The 21,791-nt window shown below is 39.7% G+C and overlaps 1 protein-coding gene across 1 annotated transcript in view; it reads right to left on the reverse strand.

Annotated features, from left to right (window-relative positions):
- The window catches only part of AGBL1 (AGBL carboxypeptidase 1), a 286,378-nt gene that overhangs the window by 173,119 nt on the left and 91,468 nt on the right, over positions 1 to 21,791 (reverse strand). The window contains exons 16-17 of the mRNA XM_064669024.1: positions 16,106 to 16,250; positions 12,390 to 12,543 (exon numbers count right to left, since the gene is read on the reverse strand). Coding sequence (XP_064525094.1) covers positions 12,390 to 12,543; positions 16,106 to 16,250 — 299 coding nt within the window. The remainder of the gene's footprint in view (positions 1 to 12,389; positions 12,544 to 16,105; positions 16,251 to 21,791) is intronic.

Consider the following 21,791-nt stretch of genomic DNA (forward strand, 5'->3'; position numbering starts at 1 on the left):
GACACTAATCTTTTTGGAGCCTACCCTGTCCACTGCTGGTCAGTATGGGGAAAGAAGGACCTCTGCTCTGGTGGCACCTTTTTCTTATGACTACAGGAGTAGGGAGTACCAAAAAAAAAAAAAACAACTCTTTTTTTTTTTCAGATTCCCCCAGCACGGCAAGCACAAAGAAAAAGAAAAATCAAGTGACAGACAGTTTCTGCTGTGTTATCCACTACAGCCTCATCGTTAAAATAAAAGTCTCCCTGCGTTTCTATTTCCAGCAGGCACAGCCTGACCAGCAAGGAATTTAAGGATTTCCTGCCCTCTTATCCATCTACCTATTTTCTTCATCTCTACTTCAATCATTAGTTACAGCCTTCTGTTAGGTGCTCACCATGGGACCTAAGCATCCTTTGGGAGACCTGTCAAAGTCATCCTGATGCCAGCGATAATAAACTCCATCTCACTCATCTTCTCTTGAAACACTTATTAGACTGAAAATTACATGTTTCAAGTGTGTTCCAAGTTATGAAAGCAGGGATTTACAGAAAAATCAAGTAAGTTGCCCAAGGATAAAATAAAAATCAGTGTTGGAAGCTCCACATCTGTCTCCCAAGCCCCAGTCATGAAGAATTCTGTGCCATCCATGTTCACCCTAGAAGTGAATTTCTACGTAATCCATTACTTCAAATCACTTCCTCCTCTTTTCATTAGCCATGAAAATTAATTGAAACATGCACTTAAACATAATCAGTAGAGCCCTCTCTCAGTTATGTTATTTGTCCTATACCAAGATCAGCTGCCATTTTCATTCTGAAACCTACTCATCCTTCCCAAAATTATCAATACACACACATTTGCAGAGTGCTATGATATTCTTTTATCCATCACTATTATGTCATGTTTTCAGACTTGGGGAAAAAGTGAGAGATTATATGAAAGTAGTAAGGGGAAAACGAAGAAATAAAACAGGATGTTGAAGGTGGTCTCTCTGGTTTGCTTGAAAAATAAAACAAATAAAATTCTATAACATTTGGGAGACTCCAAAGAAAACTCCATAATGTCTTTTAATATTTTCCCTAAGTTACCCACAAGTCCTTCCTTATCTGTGGGCAAAGCCATACCTCCAACCCCATTCTGACTTCTTTATTTACTCATACTTACCACCTCTGCCCCTATCATGTTTTAATAAAAACTTCAACGTATTTTATTTAATCTCATTATTTCAAAGACAGAGAAGAAGCATGCAGGCTAAGCCAGAAAAATCTTCAAGACAGTTTATTAAGCAAATTCAACAAAGAAAGACAAGTAAAAGCTTATAAAGAAATTGCAAAGTGGCAAGGAAAATTACTTCCCCCCCCCCCCCCCCCCCCAGCTAAGCAGCACAACAATTGCAACTGATAGAGCAAATTAAATTTTAAATGCACTGGTGATTTGATGGATGTCATTTTCTGAGTGTTACAGCCACATAATAAATGCCCTGAAATGATACAGAAGTCCAAGTTTAGCTCTCTGGGAACACTAGTGCACTTTGCAGTGCACACATCTACCATGTCACTCGTCAACTCGTTGATCTTATCAGCACATTTGCAGTCTGAGCGTAGCAGCTGCCTCTGCTTGTTTTTCAGCAATTTCTATTTCTGCATTAGAAACAGGTGGGCAAGCTCAGAGAGCTAACAAGTTTCTCTTTGATGTAGAGATGGACAAATTCTCTCATTAACAGGATGGCCTTTTAAAAATCATTATGGGGTTTTTTTAGTCCCATTTCATTTTGGTATTTCTGTATAATTGCACCCTATTAATTGCAAATACTTGTTTCTAGAATCTGTTGGTTGTAGGAAACTGGAAGTATCAAGCCTGTGGTATCTACCAACTACTGGTTTCAGTGTATTGCTGCACTTTCTTTACAGGTATAAGGTTGGCTACGTCAGTCACACAGGAATGGATCTTGTTCTCCAATTAGAGAAATTAAAGTCGGTTAAACAGGTCAGGCAGAAATCTGCATAGGCCCTCCCAGCAAAATCAACTTACAGGTGGAAATTAGAAATAGCAGGTGTTCAAAATTACAGATACAAGACCAGAAGAAAAACAAATGCCCACAGCGTATTGCAAATATGCTTTCTCAGTAATACTCTCGGATAGATTAATATTAGGATCAGCACATAGAAATAGCATTTGATTAGGATCAGCACATAGAAATAGTGTTTGCTACGTTTCACATGATTGTAGAGCCCCTTGCATGAATATGGGCAGAGTAGCTGAACAAACTATCTGCTTGCAGCTCTGGCAAACATGCAGTAAAGCTGTTCCATACAATCCAAACAGCTCCAAGCATTTGTAATACATGACTAGCTAGGTCAGCCTTTATCAGACAAAAATGCATAGTTTGGAACATTAAATCCAGAAATTGGATTGTTGTTTTCCAGAAAGTTTTCAAAGCCTTGAGGTATCAGTTGAATGACTTTTCTATTTTGAAGTCAGACACATTAGACAGTCTCTCCAAACCAGTCAGCCAAGATTTAAAAGCATCAAGAAACTTCCCAATTTAGAAGGATAAAGGTGAAAACAACATGAAAGTTATAATGCCACCCAACAGTCTGTTAGTTCCGTGTGTTGAGGAAGGGTTTGCCTGTGCAAGCAAAAGCCTATTGTTAGACTGAAAAATTCAAGAGTCATAGGATCATAAAAAAACCACCTCAGAGCAGCAGAGTTCCCTGTTAGCAGGACACACGCTGGGTTCTGTCACAGCCTAGCAATTCTTTAACACAATCTGTGCAAGACTTAACAAACTGTCCCTAAGATGAGTTCCAAACTAAAGGCAGTGGTTTGCTAGAAGAGTGGCAGACCCCACTTTTTCCCCCCACTCTTCCCAATCTTCCTATTCAAAATAGTTTGTTCCCATGAGATCGTCAGGCACCAGAAAGCAATGTATATCGAGCTCAATCTGTGTACCAGCACAGCCTTTCTGGAACAGAAAGGAAAAAATATTGAACCAGAGACAAAAACTGCTCTCTCTGATGGTGAGAGTGAGTGTTTGGGTCTGACAGCAGCTGGTACATGTGCTACACACCCTGGGCTTTCCAGCTACAGATTACTCTTTCACCACGCCAACCTGCCAGCTGTCCTGCCCCCAACCCTCTGATCACAGCTTGAGTAATAGTTATCAATGAGGAGGTACAACCAAACAGAAAGGAGAACAACTGGTCACTGGTACAGGCCAGCAGCTCATCCCCTCTTCTCAGAGTAATACTCCTTAATCACCTTAACAAGAGCAGAGAAGACATGAAAATAAAAAAATAAATCACATTTAAGCAACACTTCTACTGCTACAAAACTCCAATTTCTTACATTATAGAAGGTTTTAACCTGAGAAACCTCTTACTGACCTTGTATTCAAAATGCGAGAGTGATGCACAGACTGCCACACCTTCAGCTCCACTGCCCAGAAGCAACTGGCTTAATGTAGGTGTCAAGGGGCAAACCTAACTACCTTCCAGCCAACCCACTTTATACATCAGCAGGTGCTCCAGATCTCATGATTTGTGAAAAACAACCACCTGTGCAGTATCAGACATGACCAATTGGGCAATATTGTGACCAGCTGAAGGAACCCCTTCCTGATCTGTGTTTACCTTGAGGCACAAGCATTGACTCTACATCCCATAGTAAAGACATTGTTCCTAACAATATTTAATCTCCAGAGACAATCTGACCCTAAAATTATGTCCTCCCTAACACAACCCATCTCCATCACATTGGGAATAGATTTAACTTAATTCAAATGCTTCTCTGGCTAATTTATATAGTACCACAGTGACCTTTTAGGATATGCCCCACAGGACTGTGTGTGACTGGAATTTATGGCCAGGTACAGAAAATGTGCAGCTCACTGAAATACAGGGGTTTTTTCTATGCCATAGTTTGAAGTTGATAATAGAAATCTAGTAGCACTTCAATGCTTGTTCACCATTTGAGGGAGTAAAAGCTCCCTGGGGGCTCTGCTGGGGTGTATTTCCATACTTTTACTGGAAAGAGATTGGCCATTGGAAGCACAAAACCTGCAGGTTTCTCACAGATTGTTTTCACCTGAGGGAGAGAAGATGCATTTGTTCCCCCCCCCTTCTGCTAAGGAAGGAATTTGGGCAACCTATCACTCCTACAGAAGCTTGTAGCTCCACTGCAATGAGGACAGGCACTGGGGTGTTGTAAGACAGGCATGTTCCAAGCAGCTGACTATAAATTTCCAAAGTAATAATAAGTAATGCGTACAACCAAACCATTTTCAGTTTCATTGATAATTTTCAATGCCTTACAGCAAAAATACAAGTAGTACCAAGCTCCTGTGAGAAGACACTTCTGAGGCACTTGACAAACCAATAATGAATTAAAATAATTATGACTAAGATATGCTAATTTAGATTTTCACGATGTTTAATTCATTAGTGTATCAGAAAAGGCTCTTATGTTCTGAAAGTCTGAAGCATAGCCAGTGCCAAGCACTACTGAGAGATTCATAGGATATCTTGAGTTGGAAGGGACCCACAAGGATCATGAAGTCCAACTCCTGATGTTCTAGCCCAAGTCCATACCAACCAAGGAGATATTGCTAACTTTTGTTCCAGAAAATGCTGCTGGTAATCAGATAATTTCTTCTCTGGAAAGGACATGCAAAGGTTAAAAGTCTCTTGAGAGACCAATAAGACTTATAATTAAAAGAAGGCAAGGTAGCAGAACAAATGCTGAAGAAAGGGCAGAAAATTCTGTAGCACTGCCCCCTAAGAAGAGGAAGGCTTAGAACAAATCTCCAAATTTCAGGAGCAAGTTTATTAAAAAAAAAAAAAAGAAAATTACAGCTAGATGAAGAACACTACAAGTTATGTCATGTGAGATTGTTCTGTCATCATGCTGAATAAGGCAAAGGGTGGGACAGAATGAGAGATTACCCTAATATTTACTTTCTCTTTTTGCAAAAAGCCACTGTGGTTGTCTATGCTTCAGGGCCCATTTTTAGTATCCTTGTTCAGTGTTTTCCTTCCATTCCTCACTGCCTTGACTACTGGGATTCAACACATTAATATGCATTTTGCCAAGCTCACAGAAGGCTGACCACAGTGTCAAAGCTGTGCTGGCAGAGTCAGTTCCACCAAACGCTGGGATTTAAAGAGCAGTTGATACATCATGAAAAATCCTGGCCTCAGTCTGCAGACAACCCTGTATCTGCCTCACAAATTTCATGTTCTATTCAATCAGCTTCCACCTTTACGGCAGTAGGCTGAATACTCAAACAGGAGCATAGTTTTTCAGAAATCTGTCTGCTCTTTTTGCAACGGGCTGCCACAGTGTTGTGACTGGGATATCAGAAAGAAAAAGTAGAAGAGGTGTTTGAAATTGAAAGACAATCTTGAAAAATTTTGAGCACACACCATCAGTGTTGCATACCTGGAGATTGTTGCTTTGGCTTCAGATGCTTGATAAATTATCTATTCAAGTGGAAAAAAAATGTATTCTCCATTCTGTAATTATTTAGCACTGTAGAACGCATGATAATTTTATTCAGCCTTTCTTCACTGCTGCATTAAAACAGGATCACAGTTTTCACAACAGCTGACTTTTTTTTTTCCTGTCACCAAAAACAAAATGTTTGGTACAAAGAGAGAGAGGAACCAGCACCTCTGTCTGGCAGCTCTGCAAATGAGGAGCAAATCTTCAAATCAAGAGAATACAGAGATTCAAACCTCACTATGGTAGATGCAAGAATAAAAAAAAAAAGTGTTTTTCTCTAGCGTTCTATAATCATCTCATTCAATTTCTATGCACACTAAAATCTGTTCACTTTTAACTATAATCAGAAATAAGGAGAAGAGATAGTGAAGTGATGAAAGGAAGAAGCAGAACAAGTTCTGTAAATGGGATATGTTAAGGGAGTGTAATGCTAGTGGACTCTTTCTTCATAAGATTGCAATTTGGACCATGTTAATGTAGGTATCTAGAAAAACAGTCTGTCTGAGATAACATCCTCTGTTCATATTCAGTTGAAATTACATCTAATGGGGGGCCATCTGAGGAGCAGAGGCTTCCTTCAGCTCTTAGTTTCTCTCCTGAAACTGTCATCAGTAGTAGCAATGGTTCTTTCTTCTTGTGTAACATTTGCACTGTGGAAATACCATTGTAAAAGCCTATCAGACCTCTGCAGAGAAACCAGCCAGCACACAGACAGATAAGGGGAACTGGCTTGCTCCATATTTGGAAGGCAAACATGCCCTCAGGGTTCAGCAGCATTGGCTATAGTGTGAACATGTGTGCTGGAGGAGGTATCTCATGCAATAACACTAGAGCAACAGATGTGCTTGCTGTTGGGAACTGTTTCCAACCAGCGCAATGCCGGGTTATCACTCCAGCTGAATCACTACAGGCAGTTCTTCTGCCTGCTGGAAAGATCATTACCAATCAAAGCAGGTCATTCTACCTCCCTATTTCAACATTATTAGAGGAGAGCTTCCTTTAAAGTGTGCAGTTTCCTTTGGGGCGGACTAACTCCAATAAGGTGTTGATCTAATTTGATCCCTGTTTCACTAGGAGATATGTCATCTCTAGATTTGAAAAAGTCATTCAAGAGAAGAGAGCTTGAGCCTTTTATAATTAACATGCAACACCAGTTGCCATGCAGGGAGCAGGCACAGTTATAATAACTTGGAGTCAATAATTCATAAACTATAATGCATTATTAATCAATTATCGAGGCCTGAATTACATTTAATGAGATTAAGCTGATTGGAGCACTAAGCTGTTTGAGTCATATTGATTTAATCAATGTGCTTAATTAAACTGTGTACATTTTCCACATGATCATTATTTCCCAGTATCCTGCATAAGTGGCCCCTGTAATTCACATCCTCTGCTGTTCTTTGCTCAGGAATTACTCTTTGTTGCAATTTATATTTAAAGGTAAAGGGCTTGTTTCTTTCTAAGAAAATACCAAAGCTGCAAAACAACCATCTAAATAGCTTATACAAGCAAATTGAGAAATGTTAGAATATTTTTCCCAGCAACTATGTCTTTTTGATTCCATAGGCTTAAGATGATAGCAAGCAAAGAGACTTCATTAGTCTCACTTTATCGCTCATTCTCGTTCCAGGAGCATCTGCAGATTCAAAGGGCAGAAACATCCTGCTATATCTATCCCAAAAACATTACTCTCTCCATCTTTAGAAATATGCTTAGACTCAGGCAAAAAATATGCCTCAACTCCCCAAAAGACTACATTTAAGATAAGCAGATGTCATTATCTTTTTTGACAGTATTCATAATGGTTTCCCCAGCCATGCATAAAGAGGACATGTGATGACAGAAGAACATCTCAAAGTGACAGCTATTACAGATGTAAATCCATTTGCTTGTGTCATTTTTGTTTCATTTCCCTCACCCCTGCTGCTAATAAGCTAGGACATTTTGATTTAACTTTAAACCCCACAATTCAGCTCTGTAAGGCTACACACTGCTAAAAGGACAGTCATCAGGTGTGTTGACTGGGGGAATACTCATGTCACACTGAATAATCAGGATTATTAATGGGGATGACAACAGTACAACCAGCCATGAAGAGAGCTTTGCAGTTGCTTTCTTCATGACGTTACTAACAATCATTGTCCTGTCCCACTCTGCAGTGACACTGTTCTCAGTGGATAAAGGATTAACCCCCATGGTGACATATGATGCTCATGTCCTTCAGCTGAGAATGCAGCAATGTTGGGAGTCATCAGCTGAAGCAGTGCACTGCTGCACCACCCTACACCCATTGAAATCTTCATTCCTCTAAGGAATTCCTTTGGGACTGTTTCAATTATTCCTCTGAATTAGCACTAAACAGAATGGCAGCTATTCTACATCACTTCAGAGGTGTCCTGCCTCTTCCTTTCTCTAACTAAAGGTGAGACTAAATCCACCCCAGCTCAGGGCACTGCCAGAAAACGCCTCCTGAAAAACACTCACATGGCAATGTAGAGTGTACACTGTCCTTCTCTCTCCAATCATTTTGCATTTGGTGGTTTTAATTCCACTGCTCTGTTACCATTTACAACATATCAGTGTCCTTTACTTTCTTAACAAGAAGACAATTTTATTGTTGCCTGTGCATCAGTGTTTAGATGTTTTACTTACACTTCACTGAAGAGTTACTCTGTCCATTTGATCTGTCTCTTACAACAGTATCCTATGGCTCACAGGGTCTACCCAGCTGTCTGCCAGGGAGTTTAGTAGAGTTACACACTGCATGTTTGCACGCATAAATAACACTGTGAATTAAGAGTTTGCAACTCAGTACACAAACATGCTGCTAACACTGCCTTCACTGGGCTCTGTGTGTGGCAAATCCAAGAAAATCAGAACTCTGCAAACTCCTACTAATTCACAGAGCAGTTAGCACAAAGATTGGAAGCTTTATCATTCTCCCTGTTTTTGCATTCATTTGATAATGCTCTTAAAGTTGTTGGGAATCTCTCTCCCTCCAAGTCCCTTTAACTGTCTTCAGGCAGTGTCTAAGGCTAGGCCTAGCAGAGCCAGAAATAAAGTCACTCTCACAGAGTCAGAATGGGAAACCCATGGCTTTATCACAAGGGCAGGAAGGGCAAATTTAAAATAAAACAGCAACCACAGAAACCCAAAAAGATAGACATTCTCAGTTTCTGTTTGTACAAGTCTATGGAGCTGCAGAGCCCAGCAGGGACCACTGACCAGCCTCAGACTTTTGTTGCAGACTCCAAGTACCCATAGACATCAGTCAAGTTTGAATGGAGGTTGTCCAGTTTGTAACTAAGTGGTTGCATGACTGAGAGTCAAAGCACAGGAAGCCAAATAGTTCTCAGCTCACTTCTTTCTTTCTTCATATCAGTTTCAGAACTGAGCATTAAATAAAAATTATTCAGTGTACTGCCATCTTGTAAAGGGCAGATAGGAAGAGAAGAAGGAGAAAGGAGCCTAAAGTGCATATCAAAGCCTCACACAAACAAGGTGTAATGAAGGGAAGCAGCAGCCCATTTTTCTTCCCTTCAGCACACGGTGTGTGTGCAGTGCCTGCGAGCGTGCATGGCTTGTGCTTCCTATTAACAAGGTGCACGTTAATAAATTTAACTCAGACAAATTTAACCATCCTAGGGCCACATTAATCAAAAGCCTGACAAGAGCAATCTGAAAGAGGTGAGTAAGGGAAATAAAGCACAGCTGACACAGAGGATGCCATGCCCTCACTGGCCCTGGGCCTCTCCCACTCCATCAGCACCTCCAGTACCACAGTAACTCCTTCCCACTGCACTCCTACTGGGTTGATCCTGCTGCCTTCCCAGTACTTCTCACCCACCCAATGCCTCTTTATCCATAACCTTTCCTACTCCTCATGTTTTTAACTAGAGAAGGATTTAGAGTACTTAAGTACAATCATTTGCAAGAGCTACGAAATCCTGGTGAGATTTGTGTTTTACCTGTGCCACCAGCATTGTCGAAAAGAAACTCTCAAGGTGCAGGTTAAATGTACAAAGGAGAAATAAATTTGATAGGAAATCAAAATGGCTATAGCTCATGCAAACTATGAATTGGCCAGAACCAGAAGGAAAGAACAAGGGCTATCAATTTGTATTTATTACCCATGTACCCAGTTGCCCTGTCCTGGAGCTCCATGTCACTTCTCAGGCTGAAATACACACGCATGGAGACTGTACAGAGCAACGGGAGTTGTTACAGAGAAATCTTCCACCCTTTGGTCCCTTCATATTTAGCGCTAAGTTGTTGCTTTTGAGTTATGTTTTTAGCATGGAAAACATTGACAAATAGGTCCTTCCACCAGCCAAAACACTTCACTGAGAGAAGGGTGTGTTAAACAAGATGAGGAAACTGCGAAGTAAGTGCTGATCACAGCCACAAAGCAGCACAAATTACGCTAAGTGTGTCCCCAAAAGCCGTAATTATCCAAGTTACTTAAAGAAAATAAGCGCATACATGATTATTCTGATTTGCCTAGAGGCATCCCCACAGCATAAAACATGGTGTGCTGCCTTGCTGTTCTTCCACTTGATGAAACAATAAATATTTTCATCACTTAAGAGTATTGGTGTTTACTTTTATAGTCTTGGAAACTTGAGACAAGCTGTGTTGCCTTGACAATGTCTTTCCCCCAAACAATTTCTTTTTCAGTTAGACAACTGGGTTTTCTATGTGTTCTGTTTTGATTGAGTTCCACTGGTTCATGGATAAATCTAGGAAGTCTTCAAACTTGTTGTATTGCAAGGCTTCAGAGGAAGGGTTTAGTGGCACATCATTTCGTGGCATTTCAGGGAGAACTGCAAGCTCCCCTTGGCTACAAATATTATCACAAATCAGGAGATATTTATTTCTCTTGAAAATAAAGAGAACTTGAGCCACATAATTGCAATTTGAACTCAGACGCAGTATATTACAACAGTCTGAAACATTTAGAAGTAGTATCTGTCCAAACCATTCCTAGACACTTTATGAATCTTTCAGTAAACCTGTGCTGAATAAGCGAGCCAAGCCTTGACTTCACAGACAGGTTAATGGCCTTTGAAAACCTGCCAGACTCTCTTTTAGCACCACAATAAGCAGTCTAATTTACCCTGAGAATACAGTGCTCCAGAAAATGGCAATGCCTCCTAACATTGTCACATTCATATCATGATACTTCCTTGAAACTGCTTTTTTTGCTTTTCTATGACGAAACACACCTTTCAGAAAGTCCTCTCAAAGCCAAAGAAGTTTAAGTTCAATGTTTAGGACATTCACTCATCATATGACTGACTCACTCCAAGTCCTTGCTTTGATAAATCCAAATATTGACCTAGCTTTTGCTTTGTACCAGCATTGGAAAGGCCTCCTCACTTGAGGAGAAAAAAGTGTTCACTGCATGTCTCTTCCAGATGGCTTCAATCCTCAAATAAAATATTCCAATTTATTTTCTTTCAGTTGGCCCCTTAAGACCTGCTACTGCAGTGTAAATAATACTGATGTATAATAATACTGATAATAGCGACACCAAAAATCCAATTTTCTCTTTGACACTGCCTCCAGATTCCACAATTAAAGCTCAGTGTGTGCATTCATGTTACGAATTCCCATGTAGCCTGCACTTGGCTATTTTTTGTTAATATTTCAACCTAGAAAAGCATGTTCATGATCATCAATTTGCTAATTCAGGGTAAAAGCTCAATTTGTAATAAAATTATTATAATAAAAAGGTATGAGCTCCAGATGATTACACTGTAATGGCAGCGTAACCACAGTGACTGAACTAAACCTGAACCAAAAAAGATAGCAATAATTATCACCAGCTCCAATATTTGAGCTTTCTTTTAGTTTATGCATGTAGAATGGACATTATGAGGAGTCTACTCAAATAGCTCCACATAACTCTGAAATGAGAATTCTGCAATGAGAAATTTTACCATATCACTGAATCCGTTTGGATACTGCTAGACTAGTATCTAAGTGAGGTAATCAGATCTATTCACTTAACATCCAAAACTGTCTTAAGACAATTTAAATACACACACTTCCTCAAAGTTCTCAACCCATGTTACATGTGAAGAGTAGAGATTAAAAAAATAAATAAAAAAATCAGTGTGTGCCTTGTTCCTTACTCCAGAAAAAAGTTCAACCTAGATATAAGTAGTTAGTCATTTAGGCTCTAAAACTGAACCTAGCCCAATGTGGTGCTAATCCGAATCTTTTTATCACTTGCTGTTGGATTACAGAAACTTGCATAACTTAATCTTGTTAATCAAGGCCACTGAAGGTCTAAATCTTTGGTTTTCACAATGAAAAATAACCATCTCTAGATATAAAATGGCAATTATAATATTTACCATTAGATAGTACATCATCAGTTAGGTATCAGATAGAATGCAGAGAGCTATATTGTGTCCAGATGGATCTACTGGGCACACTGCAGGAGCTGGAATTTCACCAGAACACTTCAAGTGCTGCTCCAGCTAGGAACAAGTTATCTTGTACTCTTTTCTTTTTTTTTTGCAAGTTTTAGAATTCAAAATACATAAATCATTTCAATATGGAACATAACATAAAGAAAAAAATTTCTTGTTGAATTAGTTACTTGAACACATTTTCTTTGTGGTAGGTAATATTTGATATTGAACTTTACAATTGTTTCAAATAATTAAAGAGGAATTTGAGGTGCAAAATGACGTCAGTTCTCCTCCTTTCTCCATTCAAGCCTGTAATTTTTTAAACGCATTGTAATTGGCTATTCCCCATATTTAGATTTCTTTTTCCAAAATGAGAAAGACAAGAAAAATCAGCATATTCACAAAACAGGTTGTCATTGTCACTGCTGACATGAGCACAACTCACCAGCATCTTTTTTAATGCTTCATTTGGCTACTTACAGAATTGCTCCAGGTCGTTTCTTTTTTTAGATTCTGGCATAGCAGTGATTGTGAGCAATGGGCATGGATTTCCTCCCAGTGTCTGGCAGAGTGTCTGCTGCCTCCAGTAAACCTTCTTAGGGTTCCTATTTTGTTCCAGAATATCAAGATGGGACTGAAAATGAAGCAAGGAAGCAGATTTATAAGGGAGTTCTTGGTCTATAAATTCTGATTTTATTCCACTAGCTGTATATTATTATTGATACTAATTTCATATCTTGCTAACTTCCCAGCTCCTCTCTTCTGCCAGTTAATATCACCATCTTTTGCATCTCACAGATATGCACAAGCCATTCACAATACATTCCAATGCACTGAAGCTACACAGAATTATTTATTCTTATATCATGGTCTAGTTGAAGTTGTCCCTTCTCTTTGCAGAGGGGTTGGACTAGATTATCTTTCAGGGTCCCTTCCAACCCAAGCAATTGTATGATTTTACCTGAACAGTTCCTAGGTGCTTCTCTTATTATCGTAAAGAAATTTCTATGCATACATTGAATCCAAAAGAGAAGCATCTACTCTTTATATTTTAATAGGGGTTGTGTAGAAACATGAGAAAACTCACCATTTTTGAGCATTTATAGAACTGATTGGTTAGCTGTCAAGCACATGCCAGTGAAACTCAGTGACAACTCCATATCAGAGGTAGCCAAAAAGTTTACATCCAAGCAAAACGTTTTGTACAATCAGTAGTGGTAAATTTGAAGAGCGTCTTTCCAAGAAGTTACTTGAAAAGGAGATTTTCTCCCCACCCCCAAAGTTTATGACAGCTTTAAACAATTCTTAAGTCCAACAGCTCCTTGAGAAATTTGAGAAAAAGAACTGGCAGCTTAGAAAAAAAGACTTCCTGGAACAAATTCTGATCGCCTCATTAGACAAACAGCCACTTGTCACCCACACACCAGATGATGTGTAGTTCTCTGTTTACACTGTAATTGCAAGTGGCAAGATGAGTGTAAGTAATGCCATTGCAGGGTGTTGCTAAGTGTTGTGGAACACCAGTTGTCTCTCAATTGGTAGAAATAGGGATAGTGTACTAGGCACACTTGTCCTAACAATACTTTAACTGAAACACATCAATTCACTGAGCGACCCTTACACAGTAACTTATTGTCTGTACAACTCAGGGCTAAATTTTAACTGGTATTTATGGGACAAGACATTCCTCCTGTTCCTCAAACCTTAGAACTCACCATCTTTCAGACTGCTTTCCCAGTATCGAAATAGAGCCATGTAAACATAGAAGTGAAATTTACAGTCATCTATGCTATAAAACAATTAAAATACTGCCAATAAAGTAAATTTAATTATTAAATGCATATAGCAATCTCTCATAGATACAGAGAACTCAATATAATCATTTACTTATGTTTCTGGTACCCAGTGAAACTTAATTGGGTATAGCTGCCACTGAGATTTCAGCTAGATATCCAAACAATTAACACTGTGATGCAAAAATAGATAAATTACTGTTCATAAAAGAAATGTAATTACTAACGTACAAGAAGTAATGAACTGCAGAGTGCGTCCAGTTCAAATAGGATTCTGCACTGTATATTTCCTGCAAATATGCCTGTAACTATTAAATATATATGATATTTAAAAACATTTTCAAATTACTAACTCCATATACAAGTTTATCTTCTTCCCCAAAGCACTATGTGTTTAATTGAGCCCTTGGGTTCATAATCATTTTTAATTTATTATTGATATGTAAAACCAACACACTTCACTAGTGGACAAATGCTTTAAAATGCAATCTACTGATGCACAAACCTGATTTAGTTTATTTACTGTGGAAATTAAAGTAAAATGGAAATGTGTATATTGCATCACTCGACATTTTAAATTAGCCCAAGCAAAGAAGCTATTTAGAATTATTAGAGGCAATGAATTTGCTTTGGCTAAAGAGCTGGACATGACAATCTATCAATCTTTCCCGGCCATAATTTCCATTTACCCAACTTTATGGCCCTTATTGGGTCTAAGTTAATTTTAACTTTTCCTGGGGCAAATTCCCTTTAACTTCAATGAGCTTTTCATTTGAAGAGACAGTGAAATATTTAAAGACCTGGTCCTGCAAGTGTAGGAATAACATCTTTTTCATGTCTATTCTATTCATTCAGGAGCAGTGAGATATTCAGGAATTCCCAGAGTGCACAAACTCTCTAAGTCTCTCTTGCTTTGTGCCAGCAGAAGATAGAAATCAATAACAGTAAAATAATCATGAGGCAGTGCATTTACGTGAAACAAGCATGATGGTGAATAAGCCCACCTAATCCTTCAGTACTGTATTTGTTTTTTCCCCCCACAGACTGTAGATATATGTGCCTTCAAGGCTACAGGTTAAACCCCACTATGGGAGCATACACTCTTCCTTATGGATTTTAAGGAGTAACTGGTACCCATAAGCTGATAAGAAGTGAGCTGACAGACATGTTTTGGACTGTGAAAGCTTGACTGGCCTTCTCCCAAATATTGGAAGCAGTTTCTTTGAGCATCTATAATGGGATGCAAAGCAGTTGATGAGAGACTTGTTTGAGTGGGAATTAATCTAAGCCTAACTCTGCTGGCACGCCAAGCAGGGTGGTGACTATGTGGAGGAGGACACTGTCCCCATGAAAGCACAGTCTCTAATATCTGGGTAGGCAAACCAATCCCATAACAAAAAAATAGAATGAGCTCAAACTCCACCAACCCACACCAGCATTTATTGCCCAAAAGAATATGTATTAATAATAGAAATTGAGGGGAGAAGGAAGGGGAACTGATCTACTGGAACTGTGTGGTTTTGTTTTCAGTGACATCTTTCTCATCTTTGCACAGCTACTTCCAGAACTATTCATTTACCTTCTTTCATCCTACCTTCCTTTGAGACTTTTGCATCCAGTTATACAGAAAGGACATTGGATGCCTTTCCAAGAAAATTTCCTTACCATCCACCCCTGGCCAGAAAAGGCCCTAGAAAACAAATCCTTCCCAAGGAATCAAACTTGGTGCAACTCAGCAATCAATTTATGCTTTAGAGTTGTATTCTTTTAGTTTCTGTACTGACAGCACTGGTGGGAGTGTCACAAATGCCTACTGAAACTCCAGCTGGCAGAGGAAAAAGTTGGTAAAGCATCAGATGAGGTCCAGCACTGTGGTATTGCTGGGTGCAGCTCTGAAAGCTGAGCTGTTACCCCTTGTCAGGAGGATCAGACAGCACACCTGAGTTGCCACTAGCTTTAGCCCCCTGCTTCCCACCCCTCCAGGAGGAGAATCATGCAACCCTAAGTGAATGGAGACACCTTTGGTTTGCATTTTGACTGGTATGAGCACTAATGGTTTGTACCCCACATTTTCCTATACAGGAATTTCTCCTACAGCATTCTGGGCTTTAGAACTGGCAGGGGCTGCAGTTGTAAACAAGACAATGACACCATCACGAGCATAGAGTGATTTTGGTTGGAAGGGATCCTAAAGATCACCCAGTTCCAACTCCCCCTGCTGTGGGCAGGGACACCTTCCACTAGACCAGGTTACTCAAAGCCCCATCCAACCTAGCCTTGAACACTTGCAGAGATGAAGAAGTGTGAAAACAATCCTCTATCTCATCTCGAAATCTACACATACCCAAGCAGCTCCAACCTGTCAGGACCATTATCTTATCTAGGTGGACATGTCAGTATTACCATCATTGTGGAGTAGGTATAGGGGTAATGGTAGGCCAGGTAACAGACATCATCTTTATGCGGGAACTTGATGCTGAAGGTGAGTGTGTAATAGAACTTTCCTCTCATGCCTCCTCCTGTAGTTGCCCTGCAGTGGTAGTGGTTTCTGGAAGAAAAGAAAGAGGAAAGTAAATATTTTTCACTTCTAGATGCACATTTGGAGAAGCCACAAGAGAACTAAGCATTCAGAGAAGCATCCACTCTGAATGAGCTTTCATCTCATGCTGTAGGAGGGGCTCCAAACTTAACCAGTCATTGTACAGAGGCTCCATATAAGTACAATAAATCCAATCCCAGTAATGAGCAGGTACAAAAATATAACACACTACCAAACAATACCCAGTGACCCAGCAATGCACCTGCAGCCTGTATGAAAGAAGGAAGGTTGGAGAAACCAGAACTCCACTGGACAGAGTCACCATGGTGACTACCACAAATCAAGGTGGTACCCCAGGTTCAGGGTGTCCTGGGATTCACAACAGGACACAAAGACCCACAGGGAGTGAAGAGGCAGAACTGCATATGGCAGTACAGAGCACTGCCAGTCACACGCTGCTGATGGATGGGAGCACTCTCACAGGGAAATAACAGTTTGCTTCATTTTGGGAAAATGCAAATAAAGAAGCAGCCAGCTAATACTAGCTCATATAGCACAATCCAGACATATTTAAACTAATGCATTCAGCTAACACTGCCATATTTCTTCAGATATCCAAATTATCTTGCTTAGAGATGCAGGTTTCTATTCACAGCTCTGAACAATGCCATGTGAAAATATTCTGTGAAAAGGTTGGAGATTTAGAAAATATGAATATCCTACCAAACCAACTATTCAGTTCCACTACAGAAAGAAAAGTGATATTTCAGGCACAAAAATAAATAATAAATAGGACATACATAAAAATATTCCAGATACCATCAAAGGCTCTTTGTTGAGAAGGAAGAGGAGGAGAGCAGGTTTGGGTAGAGACTGAGCATGAAGGAGAAATGACCTTATAAAGATTTGCAGGTTGTGAGCTACCCAAACAATCCTCTATTTCGGATCCCTCCTTTTTGAAGACTTCATCCTCTCCCTCTCAGGGAGCAGTGAGGACCAATTGCTCCCTGTGAGAAGCTGAGCTTGATGTGGAAGCCAGAAGAGCTCACCAGGCAGGGTCAGCTCCCACAGCACCTGAGCAGGGCATGCCTGGGGACAGCAGACGGGTTCAACTACTGGTTCAACCACACATCCAGATCATCAGACAAGTTTGTGGTAGTGAGGCAGGTCTGAGTCAAGCCAGAAGGTTGGTCCAAGTGTCAGGGTCTGGGTCATCAGGACTGATAGCAGAGCAGGGACGCAGCAGTGACAGCTGGAGCCTCAATACAACAAAGCTCTGGGGGGAGCTGGTCAGCATCATCAAGGGCTAACAGGGTGCACAGGTCCTTGACAGTGCCTTCAATAAAACTACAAAATCTTATAGTGAACCTCTCAGTCTACTTTCAGGACCAGATCTCTTGCAGGAAACTTACTCTGATGAAGAGATGACTTCAGGCTGAGGAGGAAAGTTTTCTTTCAGCAGAGATGAAGAGACAAATCATGTACTTTAGGGAGAAGCCTCACAGCAAATTGCATCCATAAGTACATTTCAAACAATATTTTTCCCACATTGCACCAATTATGCTGTTGCTGAACCTTCTGATTCCAAAGGACTGTGAGGTTTCTTTGACAAATGTTATCATCAATGTTGCATTAAAATGCAAAATAGAAGAGGCAACCAAAAGATGCAATTTCAGCTCCTGAATTTTACAATACTAGTTTATTTTGCTGCCCTTCATTTTTATTCAAAGGGGAGGAGAGAAAGATAATTATTCTTGTCAAATTCTCCAAAATAATCAGCTCTTTTTCATAAGAGAGACACAATACAATGCTGCTGGGTTTTCACCTGAATTCAACAGTCAGGAACATGTGGGGTGAGTGATACAGACTGGATCAATAGCTAGTGCAGAAACACTGAGTCACAGTGGCAAACTAAAAGGCCTATGATTTTATTCTCAGCTGAACTCTTAACCCCAACATTTCCCTTGCAAATAAACCACCTTAATATTGGACAGAGACTCAGAGGGGAAAAAAATGAACCCGCAAATATAGAAACATCTACTTAGGTATTATATGTGTATTTTGGTGGATCAAGGGTTAGAGTCTAGTCTTTCTTTAAAGTCAGAACAATGACATTTAATATAGTTCCTGTTAATTTTGACAATGAAGGATAATTAAGAACTCTTTCTTGTATAGTGCAGAAGGAAAGTGCTCATCTCCATAGCTTCTATTATACTCAGTGCCACTTGGAAGATTAGATGACCTTATACATAAAGAACTGTCACAAAGTGCTGAGTTCTTCCAAGTCCTCACCTCCAAATTCACACTGGGAGGAAGCAGGTCTTTGCAGGCAGATACTGCCTAAATGTCTTACATACACATTATTCCCACGTGATGCTCCAGTAAAGGCTTCTCCCTCTATATTCCATAATTCTGAAGCCAAAAGTGTCTCTCCTGCCTAAAATGGCCACTTAACCCTGAGGTTTTGCAGCACCAGACACCCCTGACCTTGATGCTACACTGGTAGTCAATGGTCCTTACTCCTGAACACTCAGATCACATGATCCCATGGGTACTGATGCACAGAATTCTCACAGCACTGCTTAGCAGTACATTTCATTCTTGTTCTGAGTGTCTCTGCTGTTCCACCTTAATACCCACCGAGAAATGACATCTCCAGGCTTTTGAATCACTTCTTGGCACCTGCTTCAGTCTATAGCAAACTATCTGGCAGCAACAGGAAGTTTATTGGTGGCTTTGGGAGGCTTCAACATTCTTCACTCATGCATTAAGAAGAAAAAACTCCCTGTGTAAGCAGTGTAAATGATCATGGTACGTTTACTGCATATAGTCTGGTCTCCTCACAATCCATTGTACAAAGCAGTAGCTCTGAATATTTTTAAAAGAAACACCAAAAAAATAGCATTTTTCCTCTTTGCCTCCCTCTCCTCCTACTGCTATGAAGCCAAAATGGTTCTATTGCTTCCTTTTTCCTCCACTGGATTGACGGGGTTTTTTGGCTCCTCACCACTTTTTCATCACAACACCCTATAATATCAGCATGGAGCCTAAAGCAAAAAGCAAGGAAAAGGGAAGGAAAAAAGACCCTGGCAACATCTGCTTCCCACTACCTTATTTGTCTTCTCTTTCAAAAAAAACATTGGAAGTCTCTCATGCTCTCTAGAAGCTAAACACACTGATTATTGGAAAGAAAAAACAAGACCAAAGTGTGGTTTTCTCAGTGGGCATGCAAGCTGTATCTACTGTGCCTTTCAGTCACTTTGTAATAGTGAAATCACTTTGCTTGCTGTTCTTCTTCAGAAAAAAATGTACAGGTAGTATGTTTCCAGCATAGCTGTGATGAAAAGTTAATTAGTAATAATTATAATGCTACTTATCACTTACTCTGCACAATCATTTTTTGTGCTTAAAAGATCTTTGCAAACATTATCTAATTAAAATGTGCTTCCCATTTATCTATTTCCATTCTTTGGGTGGCAGATAAGTGACTCTCATTTTCCACCCTTTACAGATGGGAAAACAGAGACAGACGAGTGAAGCAACTTGGACAAAGATGCAGGCAGGAAAGAAGCTGAATTGTAACTGAGAAATTCAAAAGCACCAAACTATTCAGGAACAGTATCTCTTGGCCATCTCTTCTTTAGACTTCCAATCTGCAGCATGGTAAAAAGCACTGTTAAGTGATGAAATACAGCATTTATTGGCCTAGACTAAAATGACCAAAGAAAGTATCAATATTCTATCTTTCTGGGCCATTTCAAAACAAACTGCTTTGAAAATGTTTATCACTTCTAACCTGCTGATGCATTCCCTTGGTACAAAATACTTCCCACCTGGAGTTTGGTGTCCCCATTTTACGTCTCCTGACCTCCTTACATCTCTAAGTGTGGCTATTAAGTGCAATAGGCCTTAGTAATACCCTCGTTCATACAATAAAAAGCAGTATTTTACAATTCACTGGGTACAGCTGTTATTTTGGGATCTGCCACACTGGAAACTGGAAAATGCACAGCACAAGTTCCTTTTCAGGGGCCAAATCCATGTTGAGGCATTTTTGTTGTCAAGAGTTCAGGCAGAATCCCAGTAGAATTATAATATTCCCACAGCCATCTTGCTGTAAGGTGTTCAATCATATTGCAAAGGCCAGGTGCTCTCAAAATGAGACTGGTGTCTCAGCCATCTCACAGATCTCATTAGAGCTGAGAGGTGACCTGCTAATGTTACGATGATTATTTCATCTAATGTGATTATAAAGATGCTGAAAAGAGAAGACCTAGTTCTGACACCATTATGATCACTAAACAGCCAAGTTTTTAGTGGTGAAGTGAGAACAAAACACTCCATGTACCTCATTACCATCCATGAACTGACTATTGTCTGAAAAAGCTGGAAGTTAGATAATATGCTTAGAATGAGCCATGAAACCAAAGGCACAAGCACATTGTCACCAATTCAGCATTCAGCTGCCATTGTTCCTTAAATACTTTGCCAGAAAGGAATATTATTCAGTGCATAAAAGCTGCCAAGACAGCAAGAGAATTAGATGATCTTATAGTAACTGCAACTGTTTATCATGGGTGTATCCTGTCACTTCACAGAGAGGCAATAAAATAGAGCAGAAGTGTCACTCAGCTTCTTTTTGACAAGAGCTCTGCTAATATTCTCCGTAACATAAAAACTCTTGTGAGACATATGAGAAAGGTACACGATGACACAGTTGTGCCACAACATTCATTTTTGTGAGTGAACTATCCCATCTTCAGGGAAGATGAATGCCAAAGAGAAGCCAACCTGCTTCACCCAGACATCTCACCAATGAGCCTTTCCTCCCATTGTCCTTCAACTCAGAGGTGTCTCTCAATAAAGGCCCTGCTGCAAAAGCAATTAAGGGCACCTTTGAGTTCCTGTATACTTTTGTAAGTATATCACTCTTCCCATACTTATGAAGAACTCCTGGTTTATGAATAACTCCTGGTAAAAGTAATTAGATGAGGTTCCCTCAAAATGTGCACTCTGACCCCAGGATATCTGTGACCAGGGAGAATGGAAATTAAGTGAGCTTCTTCCCCAAAACACTGTCAGCATGATATCTCTATAGCAATCCCATTTCTTCCTCATCTGAGAAACTCCAAACACACTATCTTCACATTGCCTCCCCCATACAACTTCTCATGACAGGGAATCTCTTTTATAAACACTGGAAAAAAAATTAAGAGTTTCAATAGAGGTGAAAGTGCATATATATGTGTATATGCACATTCTTGTATATACAAAAATATGTGAAAACTTGGACAAACAATTATGAGAGACAACAGAAGTATAGTTATCCTAGATGATTATGTTGACATATAATTTAATGCACAGCTAGAAGACACAGAATATTCCAAATCAATAAAATTATTCTCTCGTATATTCAGAACAAGAATCTAATTACAGGCTTAATTGTACAATCATGGTTTAATCTTGGAAGTCAGCTGCTGTTTAATCACTGCACAATAGCTGCCTTGTTCGTGACATGGGAAGCCACTGCTCAGTTATTCAGTGTGTAAA

Source organism: Pseudopipra pipra, chromosome 12 (assembly GCF_036250125.1).
Source record: "Pseudopipra pipra isolate bDixPip1 chromosome 12, bDixPip1.hap1, whole genome shotgun sequence".
Taxonomy (NCBI): Eukaryota; Metazoa; Chordata; class Aves; order Passeriformes; family Pipridae; genus Pseudopipra; species Pseudopipra pipra.